Genomic DNA, 20,617 nt, shown 5'->3' with positions numbered 1-20,617 from the left:
GTGAGTGATGCCTCTCAAAGAATGCAGGCGTGAGACCTCCACACTTCTAGTTCCCCTTCTAGGGAACTGAGGGGATTAGGAAATAGCCTGCCAAACCCCACCCCCAGTTTATAATGAATTCTCCAATTTCTCACCTGAGATGAAAGAGGATCAGGCTTTGGGAACCTCCCTCAGTTAAAGCAGATGGCTGCAGGAAGTCCTGGTTCTTGGCTGGTGGGAGGACACCTCTCCAGGCAAGGGGTGTGGCTGGGGGTGGGGTGGAGGGAGCAGTAGGGGGAGTGGTGTCCCTCCGCTGGAGAGCTGCCCATCCTTCTGCCTGTGGGCAGGTCTCCCTGGCTGACCCTCACACATGCACATGTTCCCCACACCCAGACTCTGTGCCAAGGCTGTCCTTATTGGGCAGACAGTTAACTTGCCCCTCAACCAGCTTTATTCACCAACCTCCCACCTGATCCACTACTGGGGATCCCAGGTGATTCCTGAAATATGAAAGTAATGACCCTAAGAGTAAATATTTATTGAGCCTTTCCTAGGTGCCAGGCTCTGCTCTCTGTAACCATTAACTAATTCAATTCTCCCAACAACCCTATGCGGGGTCAGTGGAGGGGAGGGACTTTGTCTGCATTTTATGCCCGAGGAGACTGAGGCACAAGGTCAGGCAGGAGATTCCTACAGCTGGTAGAATAAGAGCCCTCCCCAGCCCGCAGACAACCACATTTGAATCCCGGACAAGCACAAGTGTTAATTTATATGGCAAAAGGGATTTGTGGATGTGATTAAATGATGGGTCTTGAGATGGGAGATCACCTTGAACTGTCCGGACGGGCCCAGTGTCAGCACAGGCTCCTTCTAAGCGAAGGAGGTAGGCAGGGGGTTGGCAGCAGAGCCTTGTCTGTGGGAAGAATCCCACCAGCGGTTGCTGACTTCACACACGGGGCTATCATAAGCCAAGGAGTCCACACAGCCTCTAGAAACTGGAAAAGACTAGGCCCAGAGTTTCCCCTGGTACCTCCAGGGAGGAACGCAGCCCCGCCTACACGCCCTCAGTGAGACCCTTCTGGACTCCTGACCTCCACAAGTGTATGATGCTACATTTTGTGGTTTCAAACCACTATATTTGTGGTGATTTGTTGAAGGGGACACAGACTGTCAGTACAAAGCCGGTCAATGGCCTGGCCCTGCTCCAAGCCCCCACCTGCCCAGCGCAGGGCCCCCTACTCTGAGCCTTGTCTCTGCATGAGAACACGAAGGGGTCATCCTGCTGCCTCCAGACAGAAGGCCTGGGGCAAGTCACACTGCCTCATGGGTATTGCTCCTCATACTTGGTCTCTGTCACCCACAGGGCAGTAAAACCAATGAGTGAAAGGCTTTGTAAAGTGTGTGCAGACTGCCACCCTGCCGGGTTGGGGGTTAGGGGATGAAATTGTCATTTTTAAGAAGAGACCTAAAGAGCATGTGTGCTTGGCCCTGGGTGGGAGACAGGGAGGGAACAGCTCCCAGATGGGACATTATGAGAAACGGGGCCTGCCTAGGGCTGGGCAGGAGGCTTCCTCGAGGAGGCGTTTAGACAGGTACCCAAGGCTGGACAGGGTTCCTTTAGCAATCCATCAGCCTGCTGGTCATGGTGAAGCAAGCTGGGCTGCCTGGGGAGACCCCCTCAACAGCTCTCACTAGAGCGAAGAAAAGGCCCCTGGGCAAGAACAGCAGTGGAAAGGCTGCCTTGGACCAAAAGACTCAGCTAGGGTTCAGGTGAGTTGAACTCTGTCATCAAGACTTAGGGAAGAGCCAGAGAAGACGGCTTGCTCTTTGGAGTGCTGCCAGCCACGGTCTGCATCCCATGGTGGGGAATGACAGGAGCTGCCTGCCTGGGTTCTGGCTGTTTGACCAAAGGCAACGGCTTAGGGGAAGGTGCAGCAAACCCTAGACTGTGAGCTGCTTGACCACTGGAAACCCTGCCTGGCTCTCCCAAACCTGAGGACCTTTCCATTATTCTCCATCACTCCTGTATGTGTGTGTTCTCTTCCTGCCTACAGGTGCCTCCAGTCCACGTGACTCTGCTCAGAGCATCCCCGGGTCCCCCATGGAGCCCGGCAGGCAGCCAATACTGGAGAGATGAGTCAAGTGCACTCCAGCCCCGGGAACACCTGTTTGCACTGCCTGGCAGTTTCAGGCCAATGACTGTGCTGGCCCCATGTGTGGGCAGAGGCAAAGGCCAGTTCTCTAGGTCTGAGCTCTGCTGAACATCTTCAATCCTGTCATGTCATTGTCCCCAAACACCCACTCCCAGCCTCATGATTAAAATGCCAGCAAGGACTGCCTGCATGGGTGGTGGGGAATGCCTTAAACTTGGCCTGCCTGTCTTTGGATCCCGAGGAGTCAAAAACAACAACAACAACAACAACGAAACCTCGAGAACAGAAGGGATGCTGTGAGGGGCATTTTCATATATCTGTGCCATTCAGGGAACACACACACACACGCACGCACACAAACACACACAAACATGTGGTTTGATTGCCCATTTGAATCTGCAAGAGAAACGTGGGAGGATTTTGTGAACAGACCCTGTGCACCCAGGAAGGCAGAAAGCTTCTCGGTGTGAACGTGATGCCTCTCTGAATGTGACTGCAGTAGAATTGGGAATTCAGTTGGTTTCTTTTATTTAATCCTGGCAGGAACACATTCTGCAGGATTATAACAAAAATACATTGGAAAAAAAATAATTCTACATACCCATATTTACTTTTTAGGCCACTTCCCAGGGATGCTGAACAAGCGTGGCGCTCAGAGCAAAGCTGAGTGGAATTACGGGGCACTTGCTAGCAGATCGCTGGGAATGCCTGCCTCATTCCTAGTGAGTGGGTTTTCTTCCTTGAGAGCAGGGGCCACCCTCCTGCCCCTTGCTTTGTTCATCTCTGTCCCCTGGCCCTTTCCAAAGGGCCGAGCCCCAAAGGGCACCCATGGGTGGCTCAGAGGTATCTGAGTGGATATGAAAACATAAGCCAAGCATGGGACAGAGTTTCAGTTTGGCAGAAATGCTTGATCTCTGCTGCAAGACAATACACACATAAACCTACTCCACATAAACACCACTGCACCCTACACTTAAACGTGGCACGACAGTGAATTTTATGTTCTGTGTTTTTTTTTTTCTCACTACAATAGAAAAGAATGTAAGCAGAGTGAAAGTTCACTACTCAGAACACGAAATCTGTATGCAGATTCACAGTGACTGCTAAGGGGCACGAGGCTCCTTTTTGGGGTGATGACATGCTCTGGAATTGGATAGCGGGGACGGTTGTACCACTGTAGGACTATACTAAAATCCACTCAGTTGGACGTCTCAAAACAATACGTTGTATGGTATGTGGATTACATTTCAACTAAGAAAAAAAGAAATACACGGAGAGTTTGTGGATTCCTAGGCTTCACACTGGAGCTTCTGGTCTGGAAAGGGCCCGGAATCCTCATTTTGAATAAACTACCAGGTGAGCCTGAGATGACCCTCAGAGACCCACACCTGGAAACACCTGTCCAGGGCGCTGTGTGCACGGATCACCAGGCCCTCGAGAAAATGCAGGTTCTGGGGTGGGGCCTGAGACTCGGCAATTCTTATGAGATCCTCATGGTGCTGCTGCTACTTGTCTGTGTGCCACACTGAATGGCAAGGCTCAAGGGCACAGAGGGGCTGCGGCTCCCAAACCTCGAAGATCTAGACCCTTCCTCTCCCCACTGCCCCCGAGCCCACTAAGGGGCGCTACTGAGGGCCATCGGAGTGCTTCCAATCCCTGGCAGCTGGAGGATCCAGGCAGCCCCTGGGAGCCCACTTCAGGGCCTCAACCATGGCAAGCCACCTCCCTGGGGCAGCTGCCCTGGGGGACACAGGCCAGCTCTGAGGCCTCAGGGTCGGTCGTGCCAGAGTGGGGGTGGGGGTGGTGGTGGGGATGGGGAAGCAGGGGGGACACCAGCAGCATCGCACAGCCTCAGTCACTGCTCAAGGGACCCTCTGGCCAGGCTGTGGGCGCCAGTGCTCCCCAACCACCTCCCTAGCCTCATCTGGCCACCCCCACCCCGGGCCCAGCTCAGGGCCCTGCAGGAATCCTGGGCCTGCCGCTGTATCCCTGGAGGCGCCCCAGCTGCCAAACAGTGTTGGGTTGGTTAGATACCTGGAGGAGAAGCCCCAGGTGGGAGCTGGAGCATGCTTTCAGGGAGGCCACGGAATGAGGCAGAGACCAGCTCTGAGCTGGAGCGGAGGCCGGCCTTGCCTCCTCTCTTTGTGCTGTCCTCACCAGCCCGTGCCTACCTGCTGGCAGGAATGACAACTATTCCTGTAGCTGTCTTATCAGTCTTAGGGGACGGTACAATTCCTAAGGGGGCAAGGACAGGGTCTTGTTCAGCTCCATGCACCCCGGGTGCCCTGCAGAGTGCTGGGTGTCTCCAGGAAGTTTAGAAACAGTTGCAGAATGGCCCAAAATTCAATCCAGAACTACCCTTGCCTCACAAAGGAAGATATAGCTAGGAAGGGCGGGCTGCTCCCTGAACGGAACCGCTCCCTTCGGTGTCTGTCCACCCCAGAGACTTCTCCGAGGCTGCCACGGCTGTGGCTGTACATGGGACTTTGCCTGGACACACACATCTAGTGAACCCTGGGGGAAAGGCAGGAGCGAGCCGGAGGCGGGGAGAAAGGGTCTGCATGCAGAGAACAGATTTGGCACTGAACTCCTCCAATTAACCCCTGGGGTGAGGATTGGGCACTGGGGCACAGGTGAGTGGAGCCTGGAACGGGCATCCCTCACCCCCGCCTGGCCAGGAAAAGCCCCTGAGCTGTCAGCATCAGTCTCGGTGACTTAGGTCCTCACGGGGCAGCTGTTTTCCTGAAGCCTCCGGCCCTGCTCAGAGGTTAATGGGTCTTTGCCTCAGCCTCAGAAAAGGTCCACCCAGAGTGGGGAATGGAGGGGGGACCTTGGGGAGCTCTATCAGGCCAGCCTGCCGCGCCCACGGCTAATCACTCTGCAGAGCCCAGCAGCACTGATTCGATTAATGGCCCAGCCAGCTGCCAGCCAAAGGAAGGCTGACCAGGCCGGCACCACGAGACACAGATGCCTCTGACTGCATCCGGACACCGGCCTCCCCACCCTCCCCACTGTTGCCTCCTCATCTGTGGGGCCCCCTTTCTGAAGTCCACTGAACAGCCGTGATTGGGTGCTGGCGTCCTGTCCCACATCCCACGCGGCCTGAATGAGGCCCCCTTCGGGCCCAAAGGCCAGTCAGTCTGTCCCTTGTCACACTGCAGCACTCCCAGAGTGTTCCTCCGCAGCCGGCAGCTTTTTTAGGCTGTGGTTTATATAATTTAATGCTAACCAGAGTTCTTTGAGAGAACTCTGAAACTGCAAACATTTCGTCAACACCTAATCAAAAAGCCAGTGTTGCCTCCCTAGAAGGGTGCCCACGTGTGAATCAAGCAGAGGCCTCTTTACTGGGAAGTGGTTTCTCCTTGGCTCAGCCCTGGTGCCCTGCTTGAGGTCCCTGCGCAGGGATGTGGAGGCAGTGGCAGGGGACTTGGGAGCCAAAGCAGAGCCAGGGGACATTGGCAGAACTCTTGTCTTCTGGGACCCTCAGTAGCCTGGCTGCCAGGATGCTTCTCTGCTGAAGCTGGGTTTCCCAAACTTTCACGTGCCCAAGAATCCCCCAGGATGTTGCTGAAATGCAGACACTTATTTGGCAGGTCCGGGGTGGGGTCCAAGGGCCCTACATTTCCGACCAGCCACTAGGCTATGACCGTGATGCTTAGGTCTTCAGAGACCCGCACCACTCTCAGCCCCAAACACCCTGCCCACCCCGCGTAGGGCCCAGAGGAGACACCCAGCAGGGTCTCACTGCAAAGGATATGAATGAACCAGAATCTTCACAGCAGCTCTCCGGACAGGGTGGAAGGGACTGAGGACATACAAGGCATTGGTGGCACTGAACCGGAAGATGGTCTTGCCTTTATTCAGCACGATGAAGGTCTGTGGACAGAGAGTGGCTTTAAGTTGGGGTGGTGGCCCCTAAGCCCCTGTACAAGGAGGATTCTGGGGGGCAGTGGTTGACTCAGAGCCCTAGAACCCTGCCTAAGGGGTGGAGTGGAAGGAATAGAGGGACAGAAAAAGGCGGAGGGCATGGAGAGGGCAGGTCAGTGGCCCCTTATGGTGTTGCCTGTGGCTGCAGTGCCTGTGGCTATAGTGGGATAACGTCAACTTTAAGGGAATGTCAGGTTGGGTGGGACTTAGTTCAGTTTCAAAATGACAGTCCTAAGAAGGGGCCTCTCATGATTCTAGCCGAGCTGTTTCCACAGCAGAGGCCAGGACCTGGCTGATGCCCGCTCCTTCCCCTGCTCCCTTCTGACCCCCTCCCCCTGCCCGCTGGTGGTGATGCACTAATGAGGGAGCTGGGTCAGTGGAGAAGACTAATGGGTGAGAAGTAGGGATGGGAAAACAGAGATCTCAGCCCAGAAGAGAGAAGCTTTCCCTGAGGCCCTGTCTCGGGGCCCAGGACAAGTGTCAGCCCTACCTCACCCCAGAGGAGATGACCTAGTATCTCCCCCGGGAGGATCTTGAGCAGCCCAAACTGGACCCTCTCCCCAAGCTTCCAGAAGATGCTGTCCACACAGTACAGCGGGGCATGGGGGTGGACGGTATGTGCGGGAGGCTGAGCCCCGTGCAACCGCAGCTTCCCAGGCTAAGGCTGGAACAGTGGAGGGAGCACAGCTCTGGGGTTGTGCTTCTCCAAAGGCTGAGCTGGTGAGACAAAGTTCTATTTAATCTGAGCTGGGGAGATAAGCTGACTGGGCATATCAGGACCAAAAGTTCTGCTGTGCTGCCTGTGCCACCCCTTGGGACTTGGGGCAGTGTCGCCAGGAGTGAGCAAGGAGACAGAAGTTTAGAGGCCAGAGTCATACCTGGGCCATGGTTCAAGTATTCCTGATCACAGGGATAGAAAACAGTGTCCCTGACCCAGCCCAGCCTTGACTCCAGCCTCAACTGGGTCCTCCTGCCATGCCTTCTGCCTGTCCTAGCCAACTCAAACGTAGCTGCCACTTGGATTTGCAACTGAAAGCAGGACCGGCCACTGGCTTTGGCCTTCACTTCGATCCTAATTGTTACTTCCAGCTGTGACCAACCATGACCTAGACCCCTGTGCCCTGACGGATCCCAGCTTCCAGACTAACTCTGACCCCACCCCCACTTGCATCACCTGAACCAGGGTTCAAACTCTCTTCTTCTACACAGGAGACAACCACACCTGTCCCCAGGCTCTTGGTCTCTGAAATGCACGGTCACACACACACTCAGGCACCTAGTGATACAGACCCACAGGACTCACACTTGCCTTGGAAGCACTGACCCTGTCTGCACTCCGGCATTTCCCCAATAATGAGAGCAGCCACCTTCTTCCTCTGTACCTGGCCTTCTGGGGAAAAGCTGCCACCAAATGCAAACCCGCCTTCCTCCAGCAGCGAGGCCTGGAAGAGTGGGCAACCAGCTGGGGACCAGGCCTCTGTGGGAGCCTCATGTGCCTGTGGTCTGAGCGGTGAGGCAGGGGCAGGGCACCCAGATGGGGGAATCCACCTCCTGGGTGGAAATCCCTGCTGGGAGGGAGCCCGAGTCACCCTGCTTAGTGGACAAAAGCAACTTCGTCTCCCTACACTCAGAAGGACAACAGCAGAACAAGCTCTCTCCCCACCCTTCTGAGATTTCCCGTTGGCCTTCACCGCCCCACTGCCAGCCTGCAAGGCCCAGGAGCTGCTGCTGTGGCCCCCGGCCTGAGCTACCCAGGCACAGCCAGGCCCAGTGAATCCTCCGGGCTACATGTGTCCCTAGTAGGAGCTGGGACCACATGCTGTGCTCTGGGGTCCAGCTCCAAATCATACACCCTGCAGGATGGCTGGAGTCTGCCCGAGGGGAAAGTCTAACTACAGATGACCCCCACAGCTGGCACTCCCCAAGGAGGCAAGATTTCAACTGTGGCTGCCCGCTCCTTCTCTTCTAACACCAAACATTACCAGGCTGCGTGATTCTGGCTTTTATTCGGGAATAAAATGAAAATGATTGGAATATAGATCCCCAGTGACTCACCCCCCCCCCAAAGCCCAGGGAGCCCGCCCCAAACGCAGCCCCATATGGAGGCGAGGCCCCTCCCTGTCTGCTGCGCTGAGAGGGGAGCTGCAGGAAGGCGTGGGCAGGGAGGTGGGCGGCAGTCACCTTTTGGGTGCTGTAGAAGGGGTCCAGGTCCTCCAGGGGCTCCCCGATGAGCTCTCGGGGCGGGTTGCCATAGAGATCTGGCAGCTTTTTGGAGGCCTGCAGGTCCAGCTGGGGCCGGGGAGGCTCCTCCTCGGGCAGCCCTTCTCGGCTCTCCTGTGAGGCGGCCGAGCCTCGGGCTTGCTTCTCCGCCATGCGTTTCTCGATGGCCGCCAGGGACTCCCGGGTGAACCTGCGGAAGCTGCTGGTGCCCCGAGGTAACAGGAAGTCTGCCATCTTCTCATCCTGCTTCTGGGGCCCAGGCAGTCCTCGCGTGGCCTGTGGGGAAGCCAAAGAACATGGGGTGTGCAGGTGGAGGGAAGGACGAGGTTCGCAGAGAGGGTCCCAGCCACTGTCCCCAACATCTCCAGAGGCACACCTTGCTGGTGCTGGCAAACCCAGTGTCCTCCAGGCTGTGGGCTCCGTGTGGGGACCCACAGGAGGGTCCCTTTCCTGTCCCAGTGAGCACATTTGATGGCAATTAGGCAAGAGTGGCTGTGTCATTGAAGACTTTGTTCTGCCCCACTCACCACAAAAGGGAACATTTGCACTTGTGGGTTCCTGAACCGAGCCGACTGATACACTTTCTACAAAGGTGCTGACTCTCTCTGGACTAGGAGGGACACTTGCTGGGGCAGGGCTGGGACCTGTCATCTTTTTGTCCCAGGACCTTGGCAAGGATGGTCCTGAGCAAATGAATGATGGAAGGAATGATGAAGAATGTGTAGGTGAGGGAAGGGTATGGGAAGGTACCCAGTGCCGTCCCTCCTCTCAATCTTGTCCCTTCTATAGGAAACCCTGGAGCCCTGTGGAAGGTGATCAGAGGCGTCCTGGGCCAATGCCCAGGCTTCTTTCCTGGGCAGAGGCAGCCCAGGCAGTGGGGCCAAAGGGTGGGAGGGGGGTACTCTATCTCCCCACAGCACCATGTGCCTGCAGGTGGAGGGTGCCCAGACTTTCCCTGGGGCAAGGAGGTGCCAACATCTGGCACCTGAAGGGCCATCTGTGTCTGCCGAATGAGACCCAGGCAAATGCCAGGGGGTTTGGAAACAGCAGGGGCCCAGCTTCAGAGCTGTCATCCAGATGTCAGCACCGCGGTGTACACAACTGCAGTAATGTCCTACTGGAGGGTCCCCCGCCCCAAATCCCCAGGGCGAGCATTCTTCCGAAGACGGGAAGCTCAAACAGAGCATCATGGGCTCTTCACACCTCTCCACGTGCCTCCTCCTCCCAAATCTGAACAAATGAGGGCTGCCCCAGGTGCTGGCAGAACCGGAAAACTGACCACCCTCCACAGGGGTGTCCGAGCAGCACACGCACGGGACTCACGCCAGACTGCAAGAATGTGGGCCCCCGTGGCCTCAACCGATCCGGGACCTGGTGCGAACATGCTCTGCCTATGACATGGAGACCAAAGAATGTACTCCTGACTGTCCCAGCAAAACAGGATGTGGTAGGCACAGAAGCTCCGACCGGGATGCCACCGGCAAGGGGGAGGCAGTGTCGCCAATTACTACATCAAACCCAGGAATGGCCGGGCACCAGCTCAAGGGGGCAGGGCGGACACCTGTTGGAGATCTCTGCCAGGACAGAATCCCTTTCCGTCAACCAAAGGCAGGCTTTGCCTTGATCTCACTCCCATGAAATACGTCACCAATGACCCCAGCGATCCGCCGCACCAACCCTTGCACATTGCCGGCAAAGGTCCCAGGCCCGGGCCCAGGATGGCTGGGAGGTAGGCACCTGGCCAGCTGACAGGTAAATGGTGAGCAAGCATAACACAGCCAGGCCTCCAAAGGGCACCTCTGGTCCCCAGGGAAGGGCAACGAGGCCGGTGTGAAGGGAGGTCAGAGGAGAGGTCCTAGGACCTAGCACTTTAAGAACCACTCCATCCTTCGGGGTCTTGTTCCTCGGTTTCACTCAAGACAAGTTAAAGGAACACCTTTGATAATAACAGCAGGTGAGGGAGTAGGTTCCCCTGTTATAAAAGCGTGTCCCTGTTCAGCTTCCATCTTTGAGTGAATAAGAAAGGTGTCTGTGACACTCATCGCCAAAGGTGAATGGTGATTTTTTTTCCTAAAGATTTTTATTTATTCATTTGAGAGAGAGAGAAAGAGAGACAGAGAGAGCACAAGCAGGGGGAGTGGCAGAGGGAGAAGAAGACTCCCCACCGAGCAGGAAGCCCTATGCCATGCGGGGCTCCATCCCAGGACCCTGAGATCATGACCTGAGCCGAAGGCAGATACCTGACCCACGGAGCCACCCAAGCGCCCCGTGAATGGTGATTTTTTTTCCTTCGCTGGTAAAAATGTGGGTCATGTTACACTTTCCTTTTTGTACTTTTCTTTAGTGCTTGAATTACTTAGGATGATCTTATATTATTTTTACAAAAACAATAGTCATTAGTCCTTATTGAAAAAAGAAAAAAAGAAAAAAAGCCAGACAGGATGACAATGGCCCTTTCCAGGGCAATCCTCTCCACCATCAGCAATCACTATTTAAGTAAATCAGAAAGCCTCCTCTTTGGCTTGGAATTTTTTCCTAAAAATAGTGTTCTCTGTCTCACTGTATCCATCTGTGTCCACATGCCTGCAAGGGTTCTGGGGACACGTGTATGCCCATGGACTTGCAGAGGCTCACCGGTATATACTGGGGAGTGTGTGTGTGTGTGTGTGTGTGTGTGTGTGTGTGTATGCATGTGTGTATGTGAGAGAGACAGAGAATGTGCATGCACATACAAGCTCACACCTGCGTAGCCGTCTGTTCTAGTAAAGGTGTTAAAAAATGTGTATTGAAATCAATTGATTCACGTAGATTGGCGCACATATTCTAAGCGTGCAGGTGGATGAATTTCCTCAAACTAAACACAGCTGGAAAGAGCACCCAGGTCAAGGAAAAAATTATCACCTGTCCCTCACACTTGGATTCCCCTCCAGTCACCAGCTATCTCCCTGGCCAAGGGAGACCACTCTCCTGACTGCTAATGGCAGAGACAACTTTCCTTGTTTGTGGAGTTCAGGGGTTCCTAAAGCCCTCTTGGATGGGTGGGAAAGATTTCGGCGTAGGAGGAAATGCTCCTTGTTCTTACTAACTTTTAAATGCAACTGAGCACTTCCCTCAATCACGAATACAGGCAGCAAAGCGATTGTGTTAGCGGTGCTGGGACCCATAGAACCTGCTGACATTCTCCCGTTCTGTGACCGGTGCCCCCAGGATCTCATATATCATGAACGCTCATTGATAGTTCACAATTAAAAGGTTTATCAGACCCGCTGCCAGATCTTATTATTTCGCATGTTAATAAAGAAGTACTGACAATGGGGGCCTAGGTCTGAGGAAGGGTCTTGTTCCCCGTGGGCTCCAGTAGAGCACCTGAATCCTTGGGACTCTGTGGTTCCTGAAACCAGGTGAGGTTCCCCGTTGCCCAGCAGCCAGGCAGCCTCAGGTTCCAAAGTAAACCAGTCAAGAGTGTCCTTTGTCTCTGGGCCCGCAGGCGGTGCAGGGTGGGCGGGCAGGACGGATCCGTTTTCTCCCTTGTTCTCCCCCTGCCTGCACCTGGCTTTGGTCTTGCTCTTCCTTCAGCAGCTCAGGGCCCACGCCCTGCCTGCGGCCGAGACTGACTGAGCCCTGGCTGCAAGGTTTCTGGTGATGCCAGGGTTGGGGGGCTGGAGTGGGAGGGCCCGAGGACGCTCCAGGCTCACACCCAGCCATCTCCTGCAGGCCTAGGAGGTCAGGCCCCCAGCAATCTGGGGAAAGAACACGTCTCAGTCTTATGCAGATCCAATGTGTGGAGAAGCCTGGCCTGATTTGATTCCGAGACCGTTCCTCTAGAAGCAGCACCCTCATGACTCTCTTCCCTCGTCCAGGCTAGCTTCTTTGTCCCCATTAGCCCTGTAGATGCTCCCTGGGCTGGAACGGCTTCTTCCAGCTGACCACCCTGCCCAACCTGGTTGCCCCTGTTCTGTCGGCCGGACTCAAGCTCCGGGGGACCCCAACCCAATCCTGTCCCAAGTTTATCAGTTTCTGGTTACCGGGGGCTTCTCTGTCAAAGTTCTGCTGGCTCCTGAGCCCAATCTGTGAGGCTTCCTTTTCAATCTGATCCTTTCCTGCTGGCTACACACCCCCAGCCCCATCAAACATTCCAGCCTCCAATCCCAATGCTACTGCCCAGGGGCAGACCTTGTCCCCCCAGCTGGGACAATGCTGACCTCATGGCCACTGGCCTCCTCCCTCTTTCCCTCCACTCTGCAGTTCCACCACTCCCTGGCCTAGCCCTTCCCAAACACAGCCCCTGCCCTGTGCGAAGGCAGGGCCATCTCAGGCTTTCCTCACGACCCCCTTCTCTAGAACACCTTCTATGGTTGCCCACCCATGCTGATCTCCCTCCTCTGGGCATCCAGCCCTTGCCTGCTTCCTGGCCACAAAGGCTCCCTGATAGTCCCTGGGTTTGTTTGGGATCAAAGGGTATCGCCTCTCAGGCAGTCTGATTTCACCAAATAGCCCAAAAACCTCTGAGTTGCTGGCCTGTACACATGGGTATTACAACAAGGTGGAGATGCCATGAGGGAGAGCAGCGACTGTCCGCACTAGACACCGGAGCTCTCTGGACTTGTCTCCGTATTGTCTCTTCAGCTGGCCTTCCTGAAGGAAGACTTTCCTGAACGTACGGGGCACACAGCTGGGGCTCAATCCGTGGTGGTCACCATGCCAGGTTGTGGAACACGAAAAGAGTGTAGCTGTGGGTATGGTCCAGGGCCAGGGAGTGACGCTCCGGACTTCTCTGGCTTCAGCACTAAGATTCCTGCATCCTGAGAGGCGATACCCTTTGGTCCGGACCAAACCAGAAAGGTTGGTCACCTGAGGGGTGAAGAGGAGCCTGACTCCAGCCTAGTCCCTCCTTGCGGAGCCTTCCTTCCCATTCCCCTCCCGGATCCCAAGGCAGGCATGCTCCGGCATCCTGAGTCACCTCTGGCATTTTGGTCGCCTTGGAATCACAGCCTCTGGAACACAGCATGCAAAAGAATATTCTTTGCTATGTAAATTTATGCAAGGCACTCTGTGGAAGTGGTTCCCAGGCTTCCTAGAAAATCTCTGCTGGCTTCCTCGGCTCCTCCCTCCTCCCTCCCGCTCTGGAGACTCAGCTCACCTGTGCCCTTGCCCCATGGCCCCGCCTTCCACGGCTCCTCAGTCCTTCAGCAAGAGGCTCAGGGAGAGCGTGTGGGTGCCCATGAGGCCAGGGCTCACTCCCCACAGGTGGCAGTGAGGGCAGGAGGAGTGAATTCATTTCTTCCTTGAGGAGAATGAGTTAAAACTAATTAACACCTCAACTCATAGACTCATTTTATTAATCGAATGGTTCAGTAATCAGCACCCGCTGTGTACACGGTCTTACAAATGACTTCATAGAACACTTTTCTTCCCAAGGTAATGGATCCTAAATCAACAGGTGATGATGGGGAGATGAAGACGAGCCATCAGCAAAGAGACTCTGGTGGCTTGTGAGGACATTTCCACTCAGCCTTGCCAAGATGGGCCATGAGGAAACGCCCTGGGTCAGAGAACCCAGACCTGCGCCTGGTTCTGCTTCCGCCTTTGGCCTCCCCACGTCCTTCTCTGCAGGATATTCTGTTTCTAAATGGGATAGGGACATGATTCAAACGCCTGTGTGGATCTGGTCCTGTCCACTTATTTTCACATGTCCTTGGGCAAGTTAACTGATGTGTTTCTGCCTCAGTTTTCCCATCTGTAAAATGGGGGTCATAATTGTACCTGCTGCACAGGGCCGTTCTGAGGCTTAGATTATTAATACTCGCACATGCTCGGCACACAGGAAGTATCTTATGAATGCCAGTTGCTCTTATCATTGTGGTTGCTGTGGTCACTACTTTTTTCCTACTAGATCCAACTCAGAGGATCCCTCTTTGAAAGACCTGTCTTGCTGCCTCCTCTTCCCCCCACTCCCAGTCCTCCCTGCCTGGCTGGCTTTCCCTTCTCTGTGTTCTCAGCACACTTGCATTCTCATACCACTTCATCACAGGATGCAGTTAATTGACTGCCTTCCACATCTACCTCTCCCTTCGGCTGTGTCCTGAGCTTCCGAACCACAGTCTGGCCCAGTGGAGGTGCCTCTAAAGGCCTGGTGAATGAATGAGTGAATGAATGAACGAATGAGTGCCAGATTAACCTTCCTATTGCCCAGCCTGTGAGCTTGGAGAAGAACGACACAAAGCCCCCTTTTTCTGGGCCTTGTTTTTCTCAGCCACAAGCTGGGTGGGCCAATCCAGCAGGGTTGTAGGCTCATGATGTGTCTGGGACTGCTGGAAGTGCTGCTGTGATCACCTTATTTCATTCTTGCAACAATTCTAGGGAGAGGGGAAGTTAGTATCTGTTTTACACAGAAGGAAATCTGATGCTTCGAGGTTAAGTAAGCAGGCCCCAGTCTGTCTGGTGAAAGCCAGGTCTCACCAAGGCACTCACATTCCCTCCTACTTCTGCTGGCACAGAGGGCTGGGAGGAAGGGGTAAGGTCAATCTGCGACAAGGGCGGGGCATGTCTGTGACCCCCCTACAAAATGAGGAGTCCAGCCAAGGCTGGTCCTTCCTCCCTCTCAGCAGCCTGGCTGGCCGGCCTGCCTGTGCCCACGCGTGGGCAGCTGCTCCCAGGGAGACCTGGCCGATTTCTGCCAATGGCCAGGGACTCAGCAGTTTCCCCATTGGAAACGATTCCCCAGTAGTTTTTTATCTCCAGCTCTGGCCCTGTTGAACGGCCCTGTCCAACAGGGTAGCCACCCAGCCCACGTGGCTACTGACCACTTGGAATGTGGCTATCCCAGTGGCCATCCAGAGTGGTACAGTCCCCACAAATTTCATTATTAACTTTTAAACACTGATTACAATTTATGTTGGTTAATATTTTGGATTTTTGGGGTTAAATGAAATGTTACAATTAATCTCACTTGTTTTTTTGACTTCTTAAAATGTGGCTACTAGAAAATTTCAAGTTACATATGTGACTCTCATGGGTAGTTCACGTTCCCTCTCTACTGGATGGCATTCCCTCCCTGCTGTTGGGCCCTAAACCCCTACAGAGTTCCACTGCCTTTGGGCTGGGCCTCAGGCTAGCCCTGGGGTGGGGGAGGGGAGAGAAGCAGAGGGGGAGGACGGGGCGGGGATGGGTTGAAGGAGAGTTGTCTTCAGCAGCCCAGAAAGTGGCCACCCCGGTTTGGGGCAGTGGCTTGTGGGTGGTTGTGCTGACTGGAGCCACAGGTGGGGATGGGGGTGGTGGAGAGGGGGAAGTGGGAGGGGTCAACGGCATCTCTCCAGCCCAGGCAATTATCTGCACAGTCCTGGCTCTCCCAGGGTAACGGCTTGGACAAAGGCTCAGTGGGGGTGCCAGCTGGTGCTCGTGGCCTGTGCATTCAGGTCCTTGCTCCCAGATCAAAGGCACATTGGCACGTCCTTGTGCAGGGCCTCAGCGAACCGGCTCCCTGCAGGCTCCGCTCCTCTGAGGCTGCATAGACATTAACTCTGTCTAGCCCAGAGCCCGAGCTTTGGGGGAGGATGATCCCCAGGGGGCTTTCCTTCTCCAGTCCCGATCCCAGCCCCCAGCAATCTGGGGAAGTCCTGCAGAATCCCCACCCCCATCCCTTCTGGAGGCGAACACGCCCACCCCAGAAGCCGGGGATGCCCTCATTTACATACATTTGCATCGCATTTATTCCAACACTCGGGCTGAAGCCGAGGCTAATTCAGCTGACAAGAAAACCCCACCCGTTTGCTTTGCTAAGTGATTCCCCAGGCAGAATAAAAAGGGGTCCCTGGGACCAGACCCCTCCTTCTGGAGTGGGAGCTGAGGGGAGAGCTGGAATGGGGTGGGGGCACCTTTGGCTTGAGCCCTAGATTCAGCCAAAGTCCCTGTTTTTTCAAACTCCACCTTCCCCACAGTAGGGATAGGGCCCTTTGGGAGCCTGGAAAGGGCTTGCTCGTCTCAAGTTCCCTGGTATTGCTGGTGCCAGGTCAGGGGAACTACACACACGACCCAGGTCATTCAAGGCCCCCTGCACAGGGCTCCTGGCTTCCGCTTCCTTCTAGGCCTGAGTCTGTCTTGTAAGCCCAATTATTTCTCCACGCACAGGGGTCTGGAACGTTATGTCAGGCATTGAGATGTTACTCACGGCCCAGGGCTGCCTAGGGGTCCTGGGACTCCAGGATGGGGGCTTGGAGGATCCACTATGTGACCACAAAACTCAGAAGTCAGACAGCTGGCTCGGTCAACCAGGGCACTGCTGGCCCAGACCGTGTACCGTCTATACCCACACACCACACACAGTTGGGCCAGAAAGGTGGCCCAGGAAGCACCCGACCAGCACATAGGTGCCTGCGAGATGGCTGGCAATCAGCATCCTAAGTCTCTAGCCCCGTTTCTTCCAACTCATTTTTCTCAACACCTGGGCTTAAAAAAAAAAAAAATGGTTTCACAGGGGAACTGTACACTGAGGTCATGGCAACCAAAGCATTTATGGAGTACCTACTATGTGCACTAGGGAGACAGGAGTGCCCTAGGGAAGCCTGAGGGTGCTTAGGGTCCCTTAACCCCCAGAGAAAGGTAAGCCAATCCATCCACACACAAAATCTGTGCCACAAAATTGTCTATGAGACAGAATGGGCACATCTATATATATGAAAATGCACTGATTTTCAGTGTATAGGTGAATGAGTTTTAACAAATGTATACACTTGTGTAACTACCACCTTAGTTAAGCTAGCGAACATTCCCACCGCCCCAGAAAGTTCCCGAGTGTCCCCTTCTGGTCAGCTTTTCTGATTTCCATCATCATAGATGAGTCTGACCTGTTCTAGAACTTTGCATATATAGAAGCACACTGTATGGGCTGTTTGCGTCAAGTGTTCCTGCTTGACATAATGCTTCTGAGACTTTTACATTGCATTTGCCGGGGACGGCCATATGACTTCCCTTTGCAGTGCGCTGTGACCACACGGGACCCAGCTGGGGACAAGTCCTTCACTCGCTCATAAAAGGTGAGTACTGGGAAGGACCCGAAGTCCAGCTATCTCTGGGGACAGCCGCCCCCGGGGGATCCTTAGGGAATATTTTTCTCTCCTTCCCTCAGACATTTCCTGAAACAGAAACTCAGCAATTATACATCTAACCGACACCCAGTTCAGCAAGTGAGTGGGGGCTTTCCCTGGATTTCCACTTTTGTTAGCAACTAGCTGTCGCTTTATTTAACTGGCAGTCTGTGCCGCATCCAACCACCACTGTGGTGGTGGCGGCGGCGGGGTTGGCGCTGCAAATGGCCGGCCCCCGTCCTGCGCCTTCTTCCCCTCAAGTCCGGCTGTGGCGGGCCCCCTCTGCCTGCCTGCACCCGCACGCGCAGCTGGGTGTCCTCTGGCTGAGGGTGGGGTAACAGACTCAGGGGCTGGGATTCTTCACAGGGGTGGGCCCCAAGGCAGGCAGCAGTGCTGGGCAGCAGGGGCAGGCACTTTGGCTCAGAGGGGCTCTTTGTACCCCTTCCCTGCTCCTGGCCCAGGTCGATGAGGCTGGGGCTTTGATGGCCATGCAAGAAGTATTGATGGGGCTGGGCTGGTCCCTCCCATGGTCTGATGTTCCCCGGCATCTTAGATGGCCCAGCCAGGCCAGCTGGAGGCATGGCTAATGAAGCCCAAGGACTGAAATCAGCAGCTCCAGCCAAACCTCTCCCTGCCCTCCATCCCTTTGAACACTGCCTCTGGAGCCAGGCCCTTCCTTTGCCCAGGACTTCGAGGAATCAATACCGGCCAGAAAGGCATTTACCACCCTCTTGATGCCAGGAAGAGCCTTTCTACTGCTCAAAATCCATTCCCAGAAAGCACGGGGACTGCCTGGGCACAGCCTCGTCGGGAGGTGGGGCCGGGGCACTGCGGGCCCCGGCCTTAGCACCACCTGCGTGCCCGAGTGACCTTGAGCCAAGAGGCTGACCAGAGCTGGCCCCCGGCCTCCAGGGCTGTAAGGAGGGGAGCACACACCCTGGGGATGACAACGGAGGGATCTCCAAGTGGGTGAGAGACCTTCCCGCGCCCACACAGCTGCCACAGAGCGGCTCTGTCCTTACGCTTGCTTAACACCCTTGTGGGGGCGCGACTTCCCACTGCCTCCCTGGAGATTTAGTCAGAAGAAGAAACTGAAGAGGAGAAAGAAAGAACTGAACTCCAGTTGCTGAGCATAAATGCTCTCTTCCCACAACAGGCCCGCGAACACAGTCTGATCCCTTTCGCCTCTCCCAATTCTGGGCATCTGCCACGGCTGGGCTCTAATCCCACCTCCTCCAGGTACCCTCCCCTGGCATCCCTGGGCTATAGGAACCTCCACCGGTGTGTGTGTGTGTGTGTGTGTGTGCGCACACGCATGCACGCAAGCATGCTGAGCCCCCAACTCCTGCCATCCATCTCCTCTGTCCTAAGCAGCCTTTGCTCTGGCCCTAGGGGTAAACCCACTAGGCCCCAAGGGTCTTTGGTTCCTTTTCTGCCTAACCAGAGTAGTAAACAGAGTGAAGAATGGACAAAGAGAGTCACAGATCTGTCCCACTGGACCCCGGCTTCAATAACCACTAAATTTTCTGTGGGGCTTGGGGCATGCCAGAACCTTGTCCAGGAAATGAAGTTGGAGGTAGGAAAGCTGTGGGTACCCGGCTCCCCAGCCCATGGCTGTGACTCTTCCGGAACGGTGTGAGGGTGACCTGGCAGGGGTGGTGACACAGGTTTCAAAGAGCCCACGAGTCACATGGTGCCAAAGCTGTGCCAGCTATGGCACTTGCCCCAGAAAAGTCTGCTCCTGGACTCCCTCTCCCATTTGAGGGTCCCTGGACCCAATAATTGATGTGGGATCTCCATAAATAGCACCCATTCCATATTGATCATCTTAAAAAGACACGGAATATTCTAGGCCCATGGAGAGAAGAGTTGTGTCTAAAAATAGTCTCATCCCCAGGAACCACTGCCAGCCCCAGGCTGTCATATAAGCAGTGCATAACAAAAGGGGCAGTCTGAAGGGGGCAGATGACAGAAAGGGTGGCAGTTGGAAACTGAGGCATGGAACCTCTCCGTCTCCACCTCATTTTCTCTGCTCTGGTCACAGAAGCCAACCATGCCTCAGGAGCTTGTCTCTGCCTCAGGGCCTTTGCACTTGCAGTTCCCTCTTTCTAAGACATTCTTTCTCCAGATTTCCTCTGGATAGGTTCTCCCTTGTTTTGTTTTTTGTTTGTTTGTTTGTTTTGTTTTGTCTTGTTTTGTTGTTGTTTGTTTGTTTTAGATTTATCTTAGAGAGAGAGACCCCACGAATGGGCAGCAGCACAGAAGGAGAGAATCTCAAGCAGATTCACCACTGAGTGTAGAGCCAGGCTTGATCTCATGACCCATGAGATTATGACGGGAAATCATGAGTCACCCGCTTAACCAATTTAGCCACCCAGCGTCCCTGCTTCTTTCTTGTTATTCAGTTCTCAGTTCAATCTCCTCCTTCAAGAGGTCTTCCCTGATCAGCCAGTCTAGGGTCATTCCTGTCTGTCCACCACATCATCCTGTTTTATTCCTTCATAGCCCTGGTCATGATCTAAAATTACCTTCAGTATCTATTTGTTTAGTGGTATCCGGTCTGTCTTTCCCTGATAGTATGTGAACTTCATGAGAGCAGTTACTGAATCTGAATTGTACACCTTCTAGAATCTTCTGTGGCACCGAGTAGATGCTGAATGTCTTATCCAGGCCCTCTCCCGCCACCCCAAGCTGAACTCTGCCTCAGACCAACACTTCAGGTCAGCCTGGGGAGGCAGAAGGCAGTGGGAATCCAGTCCTGGCTTACTCTGTAGCCCCCCCATGCCTGCTCTACTCTCTGCAGCATCCAGTCTCTGTCCACAACCTGCCCCCTGGCTTTATCCCTTCTCTCTCTGCCGTCTTCATAGAGTTTGCCACAAGATTTCTACCCTAGTCCCTCTACTCCTGGTTATCTGCTCTTGAGGACCTTAATGTGTCTCCAAACACTGCTTTCCGGAACACTTCTCATCTCAGAGCAAGATCTCCCTTCCCTTCCTGTCCCCCACCCCCATGATTCCTGCCATCAAAATCCCCCTCTGAGGCACAACTTCAACTCAGACCTCTGGCCCCTCACTGTCAGGAAAAGTATTTGCCCTATAAGTACTGCCCGTGGGTGCACTGCATGGACACACACGCCTAGAGTCCACTCTGGGCTCTCCCTACATCCCCCCCTTGACTCCACCCCTGGCCAGCTCCCTTCTATCTCCTTCCTCCCTCTTAAACCATCAAACTCTTGCAAAGAGCTGTCTACACGGG

At 54.7% G+C, this 20,617-nt stretch overlaps 1 protein-coding gene across 7 annotated transcripts in view; it reads right to left on the bottom strand.

The window, feature by feature from the left end:
- Positions 1–20,617, bottom strand: part of SCN5A (sodium voltage-gated channel alpha subunit 5) — a 94,674-nt gene that overhangs the window by 69,602 nt on the left and 4,455 nt on the right. For all 7 annotated transcript variants that reach the window (XM_032861173.1, XM_032861167.1, XM_032861169.1 and 4 more), the window contains exons 2-3: positions 8,241–8,555; positions 5,890–6,008 (exon numbers count right to left, since the gene is read on the bottom strand). In XM_032861173.1, coding sequence (XP_032717064.1) covers positions 5,890–6,008; positions 8,241–8,513 — 392 coding nt within the window. In that variant the 5' untranslated portion in view covers positions 8,514–8,555. The remainder of the gene's footprint in view (positions 1–5,889; positions 6,009–8,240; positions 8,556–20,617) is intronic.

Source organism: Lontra canadensis, unplaced genomic scaffold (genome assembly GCF_010015895.1).
Source record: "Lontra canadensis isolate GAN:19392208 unplaced genomic scaffold, GSC_riverotter_1.0 scaffold20, whole genome shotgun sequence".
NCBI lineage: Eukaryota > Metazoa > Chordata > Mammalia > Carnivora > Mustelidae > Lontra > Lontra canadensis.
The sequence above is the reverse complement of the archived record's forward strand: the minus strand, read 5'-3'. Positions and strand labels throughout refer to the sequence as shown.